Source organism: Choristoneura fumiferana, chromosome 26 (assembly GCF_025370935.1).
Source record: "Choristoneura fumiferana chromosome 26, NRCan_CFum_1, whole genome shotgun sequence".
Taxonomy (NCBI): Eukaryota; Metazoa; Arthropoda; class Insecta; order Lepidoptera; family Tortricidae; genus Choristoneura; species Choristoneura fumiferana.
In genome coordinates, this window is record NC_133497.1 from 7,417,731 (window position 1) to 7,432,007 (window position 14,277).

Sequence of the window (14,277 nt, forward strand, 5' to 3'; positions counted from 1 at the left end):
TAATTTCGAAGGTTTAGGTCCATATGAATACAATTGATCATGGGACCAGGGATTTGAATGTTTTTTTTTTTGCCAGAATACACAGTTTTAAGCATTTGGCCGACCGGATCAGAATTATAATATAAAACTAATCTAAAATAACCAGGCACCAGGCCATGGATGTTCAGTAAAGTTCCAAATACCAAGATTTTCCCCCAGTATCGCTTTTTCTACAGACTTTTAATACGGATTTTTAATGCGAATTGTTTTGTCACTGGGTGTGAGACAACAATTATATAATTTTAACATAACAGTTTTGTTATTAAAGCCCAAAGTATTAACACTCATTTGTTTCTCAAATTACAATAGTTTTAGAAGTCCGAGTTAAATGTGTTTACAAAATTAACCTAATCCTAACCTAACCTACAATACCGTCTATTGTTGTCGATAACTCTCACAGCTACCCTATTATGTTCACGATCTTAAATCAAACGCGTCTTCCCGTTCTCCGTCCTTCTTTGAGTTGAGACACATCTGTTAAGGAAGTTTCAGTTATGCTCTACGCACAAAGCTACGCTAAACGTTTGCGTGTACGCGCAAAGGTTTTTTCCATCTTCGCTTTTACTACAGACTTTTATTTGAAAAAGGTTAAACAATGCGGATGGTTGCCAGATTGCTGCCGTGGGCTCTTGGTGCATTATGTTAAATTTAATTTATATAAAACTATCAGAAATTAAACTGAATACAATCTTAATAAGTACCAGGGTACAAAACAATATTTATTTTCAAATGGTTAATAATTTCTCTGTATAGTCATCTTTGACACACGTTAGGGGCGGAAATGGACTTCTAGTGCCAGCTGGCCTACCAATGTTCGGCGTACGTGCACACCGAATAGACGATTTTTAGAGGACTGTACTTGGTGGTGAATAAAACAATACTTTCTTGTATAAATTGCTGACGAAGGAGCGGAGCGGAGCAGAGATGTTAACGGTGCGGGATCGGTGAGTAGAATGAATAGGAAATATCGCGCGCGTGGTTTTAATGCCACGCGCTCGAGCGATGCGGAAGGGTGCAGGTGAGAGGATGGGGGCGTGGCTTATGGCCAATAGGAAGGAAGGTAGGAGTGAAAGGTAAATTGCAATTATTTATTTATAAAAACACGTACACATTAAATAAAGAAATAAAATCATCAATATAAAACAAAAAACAAAACAACTTCTATTATATAAAATGACAACTTACGAGCTACGTGTAAAATATATAATAAATCAAACTACATAACTTACTTAACTACAACACGAAGAAAATACGATATACATAACTTATAACTACCTAGCTATTTTATACACTTAGCCTAAACACGAAAGAAAATACGATATACATAACTTATAACTACCTAGCTATTTTATACAATCTCCCCCTCGTGCGCGAGCACCTATAATTGCGTAGTTATCACTATGAGACGAGAGGCTGGGCGGCGTATTGATCCTGACGTTGTTTTAACCTCCGTTACTCGAATCCGGCCGTCCGGGCCTGGGTATACAGAGGTAACTATACCACGGGGCCAAGCTCCACGTGGCATAGTTTGGTCCATAATAAGAACAACGTCGCCTACTTTTGGATCTTGTTCGGAGTGACAACTTTGCCGCTTCTTCAAAGTGGGTCGGTATTCAGTCACCCATCGCGTCCAGAACGCCTCAGTCATTGCCTGCGCGGCCTTCCACGACTTGGGAGTCATCTGCTTGTCCGAAAACGTCCCAAACGGTGCTATCCCATTTGACCTCCCAATTAGAAAGTGGTTGGGGGTCAGAGCCTCTTCCTCGAGGATGGGGTTCACCGGCGTCAGTGGCCTTGAGTTGACTAGGTGCTCCGCTTCCAAGAGCAAGGTGTGGAGCACCTCTTCTGGGGGAAATTTTTCTTTCAGGGTGGCGCGTAGTGCGGTTTTAACTGAGCGCACTAAAATCTCCCACGCCCCGCCCTGATTCGGAGCTCCAGGCGGTATCTTCTTCCATGTCATTGTTTTGCTGTTCGCGAAATCTAACAGCTGATCGTGGCTTGCTGTGATTGCTTCTTTTATTTCGCGTTCAGCGCCCACCATGTTTGTGCCGTTATCGCTATATAATACCGTCGGGGTGCCGCGGCGCGCCATCATGCGTCTCAGCGTCAATATGAGAGAGGAGGCCGAGAGAGATGGGGCCAACTCTATATGGACGGCGCGCGTGGTGAGGCAAGTGTACAGCGCACCCCACCGTTTTTCATGGCGGCGCCCAACGGTTATATACATGGGGCCAAATAATCGACCGCCGCTGCCGTGAAGGGCGGTTGATTCGACGTTACTCTTTCTTGAGGTAGGTCGCCTAGGGGGATCTTGCTGGGTACCCCTTTGTAGGCTCGACACCATTGACATTTACTGCTTATGTACCGCAGCGCGCCGCGCAACCCCACAATGTGATAACGTTGCTGCAACTCATTCATTACTATGTGGTGGTTGCCGTGGTTCATGGTCGCGTGCATGTGATGGATTATCAACTTGGTCAAACTTTCTTTTGCGTGCAGTACTGGCAATCTATTTCGTTCCTCTTTGAAACGACTATTCAAGTATATGATGCCATTTTTCATTTCTACGGCCAGCTTTCTTATTGTAGAGCCTTTTTGTGCCGGCCGCCCAGCCTCTATCCGTTTCATCTCTTCATTGAATGAACTTCGCTGGCTTCGACGAGTCAACAGTATTTCGGCGAGCTTTAAGTGGTCGTTTCTGACCTTAATAATCATTTTCTGGTTGAGTATCTTGGCTTTGAAAGCCTCAGCGGCGAGAAGGACGGTGGCGGTGGCACGCAACAATTTATTATAGCTTGAAAAACGCGCTACTTCTGGCAGATAGCTGTCCTGCTTACGCGCAACGAGTACCTGTTTTACTACTCTTTCTTCCCCGGAGGGGGGCAGCGGCGCCGAAACTGGCTTCTCCTTGGGCCACGTTTCGGGGTCGCGAACTAAAAATGCGGGTCCGCGAAACCATCTATGTTCAGCGTTGAACGATGCGGGGATACCCTTTGTCGCGTCATCCGCGACATTCTCGGCAGAGGGTACCCACCGCCAATTTATCGGAGAGGTAAGGTTCTCAATTTCCGCAAGCCTATGCGCGACAAACGATTTATAGGAGCGCGGGTCTGACTTTATCCATGCAAGCACGGTTTTCGAATCCGACCAGAAATAATTATTTTTAATTATATAATCAGACTCGCGCTTCACCGAATCTGCCAACCGACTACCCAATACCGCCGCCTGCAATTCTAGCCGCGGTATCGATATTGGCTTGAGCGGGGCCACCCTGGCTTTGCCCGCCACTAAACGCGCAACTTTATTATTGGCAGAGTCGGTACTTACGAAATAGACCGCGGCCGCGTAAATCTTTTCGCTCGCGTCGACAAACGTGTGAAGCTCCCCCTCCTTTGACTCTGTCGCGGGTACATACCTACCTACTTCCAGGTCTCTAAGGCATTGCAAGTTCGTTATGAAGGAGCGCCACGCTTCGTTGTGTTCTGGGGACACGGCGTCATCCCAGCCTATTCCGCTACGCATAGCTCTTGTATGAGAGCCTTACCTACCACTGTTACCGGAGAAACGAAACCTAACGGGTCGAACAGAGACATAACTGCGCTCGTCACTTGCCGCTTGGTGGGCGGAGTCTCACCGCTTACGACTCTGGCGGCGTGTTGCGCAAATTAACGTTAAAACTCAACGTGTCACGTTTATGATTCCACATAAAGACCAAGCGTGCGTTCTGTCTCGTTCTTTCCTAGCGTAGTCGAATCGCTACCTCTCATGTCCGTTACGTCGCTAACAACATTGGGTACGTTCGATGCCCATCCGCGTAACTCAAAAGAGGCGCCTAAATGTACTTTGTACATGTCGTCGACTACTTGCTTAGCGATTGTTTCGTCGTCAAATGCTCCTAAATAGTCATCCATATAAAAATTGCGCTCTGTTGCCCGGGCAACTAACGGATACTGCTCGCTGTGATCGTTCGCGTTTCTATTCTTGACGTGTATCGCGATGCACGGCGATGACGCTGCTCCGAAAATGAGCGACGTCATCCTATACTCTTGCGGTGCTATCGTGCGATCTTCTCCCCGCCATAGAAAACGCAAACTATCACGGTCCTTCTCGGCAACTTTTATCTGAAGGAACATTTCCTTTATGTCGGCTACGACCGCTATCCTACCTTCGCGAAATCTAATTAGTACGCCAAACAACGATTGAAGTAGATCCGGACCTGCTAAGAGCGCGTCATTGAGGCATTTACCTCCCGTCCTAGCAGCGGCGTCAAAAACAACGCGTAACTTGCCCTTCTGAGGATGTACCACCGCAAAATGCGGTAGATACCAGCTTCGCGGCGAAGTGGCGTGTTCTCTACTTTTTCGGCGTAACCGTTTTTGATGAGATTTTCGATCTGTTTGGTGTACTCAGCTTTCGTAGCGGTGTTTTTGTCCAACTTCGATTCGAGGTTGTACAGGCGATGAAGCGCTTGGCCCCTATTTATTGGCATCGACGTCGTCTGTACGCCATAGTAGGCCTTCGAACCTACTGCCTACCTTTTTACATGTCGTATTTAAGCTGGAGCGCGCGCTGATGTTCTAAAGTCATGTCTACTTCACTCAAGTCAAAGTCCAGTTTAAAGTTAAGGTCCATAGGGGAATTAGTCCCTCTACAATTGTCCATGTTGTATGATTCACATTACCTTCTGTAAATATTTAGATTGTTGAGATAGATGCCATCTTGTTTCTTCTGAATACTGATACCGAGATACATTAAATTATTGTCACCTAAATCTTTCATGTTAAATTTTGTTTTTAAGAAATTCTTGGCAATTTCTATTTCAGTCCTACTAGGTCCAACAATCAGTAAATCATCAACATATAAAATCAGATACAAATCGCCTTTATTATATAGACAATAGTCATTTTGAGAACGTGTAAAACCATATTCAGTAATAACTTCTGTAAATTTTTCATACCAATATTTTGGGCTCTTTTTTAAACCATACAAAGATTTCTGTAATTTTAAACATGACCTTTGGGAACCGTTAGACCTTGTGGGGGTTTCAAATATACTGCCTCATCAATCCTGCCATACAAAAATGCGCCTTTGACATCCATTTGGTGAATTTCATAATCCATTTGTGCAGCTACTGATAGAAGAACTCTTAAGGTTTGTAATTTCAAAACAGGTGAGTATATATTTTCCAATTTATCTTTTTGTTGGTAACCTTTCACCACTAATCTTGCTTTAGGTATTTCTTGCTCTCCGATGTTCTTCTTTGTAAAAACCCATCTACTATCCAGTAACTTTTCATTCTCTGGTACAGGCATAAACTTCCATGTTTCATTTTCCTTTAAAACCTTTAATTCTTCATATATTGCCTTATTCCATTCCTTTTCATCTTTTCTTCCTTTAATGTCATCAAAATTTGTTGGAACATCCTGATAATTTGATAATAATGCATATAATGCTGTATCACTCTCATCTAAATTAATTTCATAGTCTTTTTGCCAAACTGGTTTTCTTATTTTTCTTTTTTCTCTCCCTCTTTCTAAGTCTTCTGTCTTCTCTGTTACTACTTTTGTTTCTTGTGTCTCTCCTTCTTTTCTATTTTCATTTCCTGTATTCCTTTTCTCTGGTTTTCTCTCTGTGCTGTCTATTGATACATTTTCATCATTGTCTTCCTCTTCACTTTCTTGTTCTTTTTCACTTCTATCATCTGTCTCCTTTTCTGTCCTGTCAAGTATATATCTCGTAGAATTGTCACTTTCTGGTTTTGTCTCATCAAAGATTACGTTTCGAGCCGATATTACTTTCCGTGTTTCCATATCATACAATTTATAGCCTGAGGTGAAATATCCAATAAAAATCATTTTCTTTCCAGAATTATCTAATTTTTGCCGTAATTCTTTTGGCACATGGTTATATGCGGTGCATCCAAAAACTCTCATATTGGAAACATCAGGTTTCCTGCCTTCCCACAGTTCAGATGGTGTTTGATGTTTTCCTTCAGTCGGGCTTCTATTAGTCACATATGCTGAAAATAACACTGCATGTCCCCAAAATTCTTTGCCTAGTTTAGAGTCTAATAGGATAGTTTTTGTTTTTTCAATTAATGTGCGGTTCATACGTTCCGCTGTTCCATTTAGTTGAGGACTGTATGGAACTGTGTAATGCATTTGTATACCCTTATTATAACAAAAATCCTGAAATTCTCTTGATATATATTCTCCTCCATTATCTGATTTTAACTTTAATATATTGGCATTAAAATGGTTTGTTGCAAAGTAATAGTACTGCTTAAATTTTTCAAACACCTCACTTTTATTGGAAAGGAGGTATACCCAAACAAAATGAGTATAGTCGTCGATAAATGTTAGGAAGTATTTGTGTCCGTCCTCAGTCACTGGGGTGATAGGGCCACAAACGTCAGTATGTACTAATTCGAGTGGTCTGGTCGCCCTACGTCCTTGTCTGTTAAAAGGCTGTCTCGTCATTTTCCCTAACAAACATGGCTCGCATACATGGTCATTATTTTTACATTTAGTCAAGTCATCAATACCATTTACCATTTTATTTTGTGAGAGCAAAGTTAAATTCTTTAAGCCTAGGTGAGCGAACCGTCTGTGCCACAACTGCTTCATGTGATTGTCATTATTGTCACTGAGATTACATTCATCAGTTAGTATCTGCATTTTAATTGTGTACAAAGATCCTTCACTATTTCCAATCATTGTTAACAAGTCATATTTATAAACTCTTACTTTTCCATTTAAAAATTCCACCCTATAACCATGATTTTCAATATTAGATACAGACAGCAAATTTTTTCTTAGTTCTGGCACATAGTAAACATTTTTGATAGTACAGTCAACATACCTTTTACCAACATAACATCTTGCCTTTATGTTGCCAACACCAACAGCCAGCAAACTGACTCCATTTTTGGCTGCTGCAATAACCTTTGGCTCACTGAGTTCAATGTACTCTGAAAAAGCGTTTTTATTGTTTGTAAGATGATCTGATGACCCAGAGTCTACGCACCACACTATTTCACTGCACTTTTGATTATCGAGTTCACTATTATATTCACTTCCAGCTAAAAAGGCATGATCTTTCTGTGAAGACGCAGCATATGATTGAAACTCTCTCCCTGAATAGTTCTGTCCTTGTCCCTGCTGTCCTCTCCAATGTCCTCTAAATCCTCTTCCTCTATTTGAAAAACCTCGACCTCTTCCTCTTGGTAAAAATCCTTGATTATTAAATCCTGCTCTTTGTGGCGCTTGCATAACTCTGCCTTGACCTCTTGAATGACTCTGATTTCTTCCTCGAGCTGGTCCCTGATAAGTCTGTTCTTGTCTGCCATATCCCTGGCTTCTCGCTCCACATTCAAAGCTTTTGTGGCCTTCTTTACCACATGAAAAACATAAAAATGAAGTTCTGTGCTGCTCTACTGTATGTGTATTTTTCATTCTTTTTTCTTCTTCTCCTAGAAGCCGATCTTTGACTATATCTACTGTCAAGTTGGGCAGCGACTCTATTGCTGTCACCACAATTTCAAATGACTGCGGCATGGATAACAACAAAACATTTACTTTTTCTTCTTCAGATAATGCGCTCCCGGCGTCTCTGAGTTGTCCGAAGAGTTTTGACAGCATAACAAAATGTTCTGCCAGTGGGGTTCCTTCCCTATACTTTATTTCGTTCAGTTGCCGCCTGATAAATAGTTTGCTTCTTGTACCTTTTTTCATAAATTGTTTTTCCAGCTTTGACATCATGTTGTACGCCGTATTTTCGTCTTGTATATAATCAATGTGACTGTCAGCGACTCCATTTATAATAATGCTTTGTGCACGAGCTTCCAATTTTTTGTGCTCTGGAACACTCGCGAAAGCCATGCTTTCTATTGCTTTTTCGCAATCATTTTCCCGCAGGATACTTGTAATGCGAAACTTCCAAATCGCGAAATCTTCGCCCGCAAACTGTTTTATTTTTATTGTTTGAAAATTTGCTTCCGCCATATTTCTTATTGCCATCAATCACACAACCACAACGTAACCGCCGGCCGGCTCGAGCTTGCACAACATCGAAACCAACCAAAACCATAACCACCAAACCACGCTCTGCTACCACTGTTGATATTAAATAAAACTTTATTTCTTATAATTGTCTTTTATTCCAACTTTTCTTCACAAAATAACTTAACTATGACGACGCACATTCGCTGACATTTTTTCTCTATGTGTAGTAGACAAGGAGAGTTGTCACAGATTAAAACTAAAAAACATATGATTTGGATGGGTGGACATTGATCCTCAACAATTCCGCTACGCCATAGCTCTTGTATGAGAGCCTTACCTACCACTGTTACCGGAGAAACGAAACCTAACGGGTCGAACAGAGACATAACTGCGCTCGTCACTTGCCGCTTGGTGGGCGGAGTCTCACCGCTTACGACCTCTGGCGGCGTGTTGCGCAAATTAACGTTAAAACTCAACGTGTCGCGTTTATGATTCCACATAAGACCAAGCGTGCGTTCTGTCTCGTTCTTTCCTAGCGTAGTCGAATCGCTACCTCTCATGTCCGTTACGTCGCTAACAACATTGGGTACGTTCGATGCCCATCCGCGTAACTCAAAAGAGGCGCCCTAAATGTACTTTGTACATGTCGTCGACTACTTGCTTAGCGATTGTTTCGTCGTCAAATGCTCCTAAATAGTCATCCATATAAAAATTGCGCTCTGTTGCCCGGGCAACTAACGGATACTGCTCGCTGTGATCGTTCGCGTTTCTATTCTTGACGTGTATCGCGATGCACGGCGATGACGCTGCTCCGAAAATGAGCGACGTCATCCTATACTCTTGCGGTGCTATCGTGCGATCTTCTCCCCGCCATAGAAAACGCAAACTATCACGGTCCTTCTCGGCAACTTTTATCTGAAGGAACATTTCCTTTATGTCGGCTACGACCGCTATCCTACCTTCGCGAAATCTAATTAGTACGCCAAACAACGATTGAAGTAGATCCGGACCTGCTAAGAGCGCGTCATTGAGGCATTTACCTCCCGTCCTAGCAGCGGCGTCAAAAACAACGCGTAACTTGCCCTTCTGAGGATGTACCACCGCAAAATGCGGTAGATACCAGCTTCGCGGCGAAGTGGGCGTGTTCTCTACTTTTTCGGCGTAACCGTTTTTGATGAGATTTTCGATCTGTTTGGTGTACTCAGCTTTCGTAGCGGTGTTTTTGTCCAACTTCGATTCGAGGTTGTACAGGCGATGAAGCGCTTGGCCCCTATTATTGGCATCGTTTCGTCGTCTGTACGCCATAGTAGGCCGGCTTCGAACCTACTGCCTACCTTTTTACATGTCGTATTTAACAGCTGGAGCGCGCGCTCGTCCGGATCGGCTTTCGGCCTACGGGGCTCGATCCCTAACGACTCAATACTAAAATGCTCTCTTATCATCGCTAGAGCTGGGTCGTCGCGCTGGCTCGCTCTTATGTGGTTGACGCGTGCTACGTCTCTGCTCGACATGGCATCCTTGCCGTGAAGGACCCATCCTAAACTCGTCAAGCTAGCGACCGGATCGTCTTTCTTGCCTACTTTTAATTGCCGCGACGTAATTAAATGCCAGTTGTCTTGGCCTATTAAAACCGTCGGTTTCGCGTAATCGTAGCAAAGCTCGTCTTCGATTTCAATGAGATGACTACACCGCATTACTAGCTCGCGATCTACCTGCTGTGGCGCGAGATTCAACTGATCGATAGTATGCGCATCCATTGACTCGTAATTACGATTACACAAGCCGCGAATTGACAATTTAATTCGACACGATTCCGAGTCGCTTACCACGTTACCCCCCACTCCCTCGATCGTAAGAGGTTCGCTTCGACCCCTAGGTATTACTTCATCGGCCACGCCCCTTTCGACTAACGTCATCGTGGAGCCTTCGTCCAACAATGCGTGGGTCGTGACCGTTCCTAATGGACCGCGAATCTCTACCGGAATGATCTTGAGGTAGGTACTAGACTGACTAACGTGATTTACCGAACTTACCTTACCGTGGTTCGACGTCACGTGTTCGGGCGTTTTGCTATCGCTACTATGCAATAACCTATGATGCGACGCCTCGCATCCCTTCAAGCCGCACGGTACATATTTACATTTATACGGACGTCTATGGTTGTCGCCTAGACACCGAAAACACAGCCTAAAACGCTTCGCAGCTGCCCATCTATTAGCGACGTTTAAATTGGCAAAATCTGCGCACTCGGCGGTCACGTGATTGCCGTTGCACATTACGCATTTACCACCTTTCGACTCTGACGTCTCGGGTTTGTTTGGGCTGGGCGAAGTTTTAGGTTGAGTTTTCGCGGGCTTTTTGCTTACGAACTTTTTTTTACTTAAACTTGCTACAACGGCGCGCGGACGCGGTTCGATTTCGGCCTCTGACTCCGAACGTGAACTCGAACTACTATCGCTATACGCACGGGATCGCGGGGGGTGCCCCCTCGCCCCTGTCACGTGGTTCGTCCTATGTCTCGATTTACGTTCGTCGCGCGCAGTTTCGTAAGCAAACATGGCTCCGCATTGATCACCTACATTATTTAAAAATCGCGACAACAATATGAGCTCCGGTGCTCCTGCGTGAGCGGCCCTAAATTCATACCATTTGAATTTTAGGATGAGGTTCAATTTATCAACGACTCTATTTACGAGCTCGGGTGAATACAGATACTGCGGTTGATTGAGTGTTTTGATTGCCGCTACTGTATTCGCAACTTTATTGGCAAACGAAGCAATGTTTCTGCCGTCGTCGGCCAATCGTGGCATGCGCTTTATGTTTTCGAGCTCTGTCAGAATAAGCATCTCCGGGCGTCCGTATCGCCGTTCTAACGCGTCAATAATTTCGTACGGATCCGTAACTGTATATAAGATCGCCCTGACAGACTCGCGAGCCGCGCCGCGTAACGCTTTCCTCAGCCGCGCGACGTTTTGAACGTCAGAAAACATATTTTCGGTGTCGTTAAAAACCGTTTTGAACGCCATCCATTCGGCTATCGTGCCGTCAAAATGCGGCAATTCGTGTATGAATTTAGGTACGTTCGTATTTTTACCTAAACTGACCGCTTGTACTATGGCTTCTGCTAACTTCGACATATCATTTGCGTTGCCGTTCGTCGCACCCGCGGGGCGGCGTGCGATCGTGATGACGGATCGGGCGCGCGTGCATTTACTTCAATTTCCGGCGGATCTGTCCGTGACCTACCTGCGATTGCCTGCCTATTAATAACTCGCTGATTAGACACCCAACCCTCTAGCCGTGACTCCTCATACGGTGGCACCGCGTCGCTGGAGTTTGCCCGTACGACCCGGGCGATCTCCAAGCGACTTCTGGCAGCTGCGGATGCCGCCTGAGCCCTGACTACCTCTGCGTCCTGAGCAGCGAGCTCAGCCTCTAATAGTTCCAAACGACTAATCGCCTGCCTCGTAGGCATGTTAACGACAGTGCCCGGAGCACTCGCGTCCCTATGCAACGAAATATCAATTCCTATGTCGCCTAAATGTGATTCTATCACCGCTGGTTGCGTGCCACTACCGCCGTCCAATTCTCTAGTGCCGGTGCCATTACTCCATGTATTTGTTTCCGCGGACGTCGTCTCGCCAGTTGTAGGCGTGTCGACGGAAACTGTCTTCTTGCCGGAGCGTAACACACGGCTGTCCGTGCCGTCCTGCATCGCGCACGAGGGTCCCTACGCTACTTAAAACTAACACTTCACTCCCTACGTTTCGTCCTAACCGCTAACAGCCTGAGCGGAGGCCTACCGCGGTGAGTCCGCTCAGGAATAGGAATGTAGGGAATAGGTTAGGTAGGAAACCTGTCGGCAGAGAGAACCAAAGCTTAGGGCCGCTCAGGACTGGTAGGAACGACCAGCCCCTCGACGTTACCAACTTGTGGTCCCTTTACTATGGCTCCGTACCGACGCAGGTCAGGCTGTGACGTCTTAAAAAAGACGCGTGGAGTCGCCCTTAGTCCACTGTGTTTCGTACGACTGTGGCCTTTAACACCGCTAGGTGGCCTGCGTAAGTTTGCTTCCAAGTAATTAACAATGGCAAACAACCAGAGTTAATACTCGCGCGTACTTGTTTCTTTCTTGAATAACGAAGGCACGGTGGATGTACGACGAAACACGACGAAAATATGACGAAAACACGATGCAAACGCGAAGGAAACCACGACGTTGATTTTCTTTCTTCTATTATGAAAATCTTCGGCACCCGCCTGGTTTCTTGAATTTTCGTCAGCAATAACAGCACAGCAATTCTTCTAGTACAGGGATTCGGCTTCTGAAGGACCACTGTTCGGCGTACGTGCACACCGAATAGACGATTTTTGAGGACTGTACTTGGTGGTGAATAAAACAATACTTTCTTGTATAAATTGCTGACGAAGGAGCGGAGCGGAGCAGAGATGTTGACGGTGCGGGATCGGTGAGTAGAATGAATAGGAAATATCGCGCGCGTGGTTTTAATGCCACGCGCTCGAGCGATGCGGAAGGGTGCAGGTGAGAGGATGGGGGCGTGGCTTATGGCCAATAGGAAGGAAGGTAGGAGTGAAAGGTAAATTGCAATTATTTATTTATAAAAACACGTACACATTAAATAAAGAAATAAAATCATCAATATAAAACAAAAAACAAAACAACTTCTATTATATAAAATGACAACTTACGAGCTACGTGTAAAATATAATAATAAATCAACTTACATAACTACCTTAGCCTAAACACGAAAGAAAATACGATATACATAACTTATAACTACCTAGCTATTTTATACACTCTTAGTTGAGACACATCTGTTAAGGAAGTTTCAGTTATGCTCTACGCACAAAGTACGCTAAACGTTGCGTGTACGCGCAAATTTTTTTCCATCTTCGCTTTTACTACAAGACTTTTATTTCAAAAAGGTTAAACATGCGATTGGTGCCAGATGGCTGCCTGGGCTCTTGGTGCATTATGTTAAATTTAATTTATATAAAACTATCAGAAATTAACTGAATACAATCTTATAGTACCAGGGTAGATAAGAAAACCTTAATTTATAACAATAACAAAATATCACAAACAATATTTATTTTCAAATGGTTAATAATTTCTCTGTTCGTCATCTTTGACACACGTTGGGGCGGAAATTGGACTTCTAGTGCCTACCAATTAAATCAGTTTAATTCAATAAATAAAAAAAATAGAAAAGACCACCATCCACAGCGCAGGTTTCGTCAGGCAAATATTGGAGATATCCGCAACTGGCTCCGTCAACAAAACAAATTCTGATCCACAACATACTTATTTAGTCATCACCCTAATCCTAAAGCTATCCCGGACCGATGCAATTCACCAAACGTACCAAAAATACTACTGTACTAATAATTAAACTTAATGTTTAAACACTTACTTGTTTATTGTGAAAAGTGCTTAAACTAATAATTTAAGTTATAAGTTTTACAAAATTACCTAATCCTAGCCTAACCTACAATAATGTATTGTTGTCGATAGCTGAGTGTTCACACTAGTGAATCGTCTTTCCATTTTTCAACTTGCTTTGCAGACATTAACTTTAACTGATAACTTAAAGAATTGCCTTGCTCACCCGCGACCTTACGATAGCTAAGCTTATGCAAAATATGCGTGTTCATGCAGTTCCTCCCCCTCCACACTGTAAGAACACACACAAATCACACAAACCCATCTATCACCACCCCACACTACACTGACGTGTTTCGAACTCAACCAGAGCTCATCTTCAGAGTGACACAACCGTACACCATGCTACCAGTGTTAGACTAACGAACCACAACCACCGTTTTAATTTGTCACTGTAACTCCCCAAGTACCCACATATATTTATGAAACAAAACAAAACTACCCACAAATTATTAATATTTTTTTAAATCATCCTTCAAAACTACCTTGATTTTTATTTATTTACTGTCAAGGCATGTTTATTACAACCATTGCTGAAATTAGATCCAAGCCGTAGCAAGGGAGATGAAACTAAATTTACCTGCTCATTAATAATAGACCTCATACTGTTGTATCTAATTATCTCTTTCTTTAGACTAGTAGGGAAAGATCCGTATTCAAATGATAGATTTATTAGGTGTGACAGATGAATTGAGAGTGGAAATGCAATTGATTTTAAGATTTTGTTGGTAAGTAATTGATCGTAACCGGTAGCCGGTGTATTTCTGAGGG

General features: G+C 43.6%; 2 protein-coding genes across 2 annotated transcripts; both read right to left on the reverse strand.

The window, feature by feature from the left end:
- Positions 1 to 453: 453 nt before the first annotated feature.
- LOC141443127 (uncharacterized) lies at positions 454 to 2,131 on the reverse strand. Its single transcript, XM_074108339.1, has 2 exons — positions 1,598 to 2,131; positions 454 to 513 (listed from the first exon to the last, which is right to left on the reverse strand). Exons 1-2 carry the CDS (start codon positions 2,129 to 2,131, stop codon positions 454 to 456), a joined length of 594 nt encoding a protein of 197 aa, XP_073964440.1.
- Positions 2,132 to 2,256: 125 nt separating this feature from the next.
- On the reverse strand, positions 2,257 to 3,561 carry LOC141443128 (uncharacterized). Its single transcript, XM_074108340.1, has one exon. The coding sequence runs from the start codon at positions 3,559 to 3,561 to the stop codon at positions 2,257 to 2,259; it is 1,305 nt and encodes a 434-aa protein (XP_073964441.1).
- Positions 3,562 to 14,277: the final 10,716 nt, after the last annotated feature.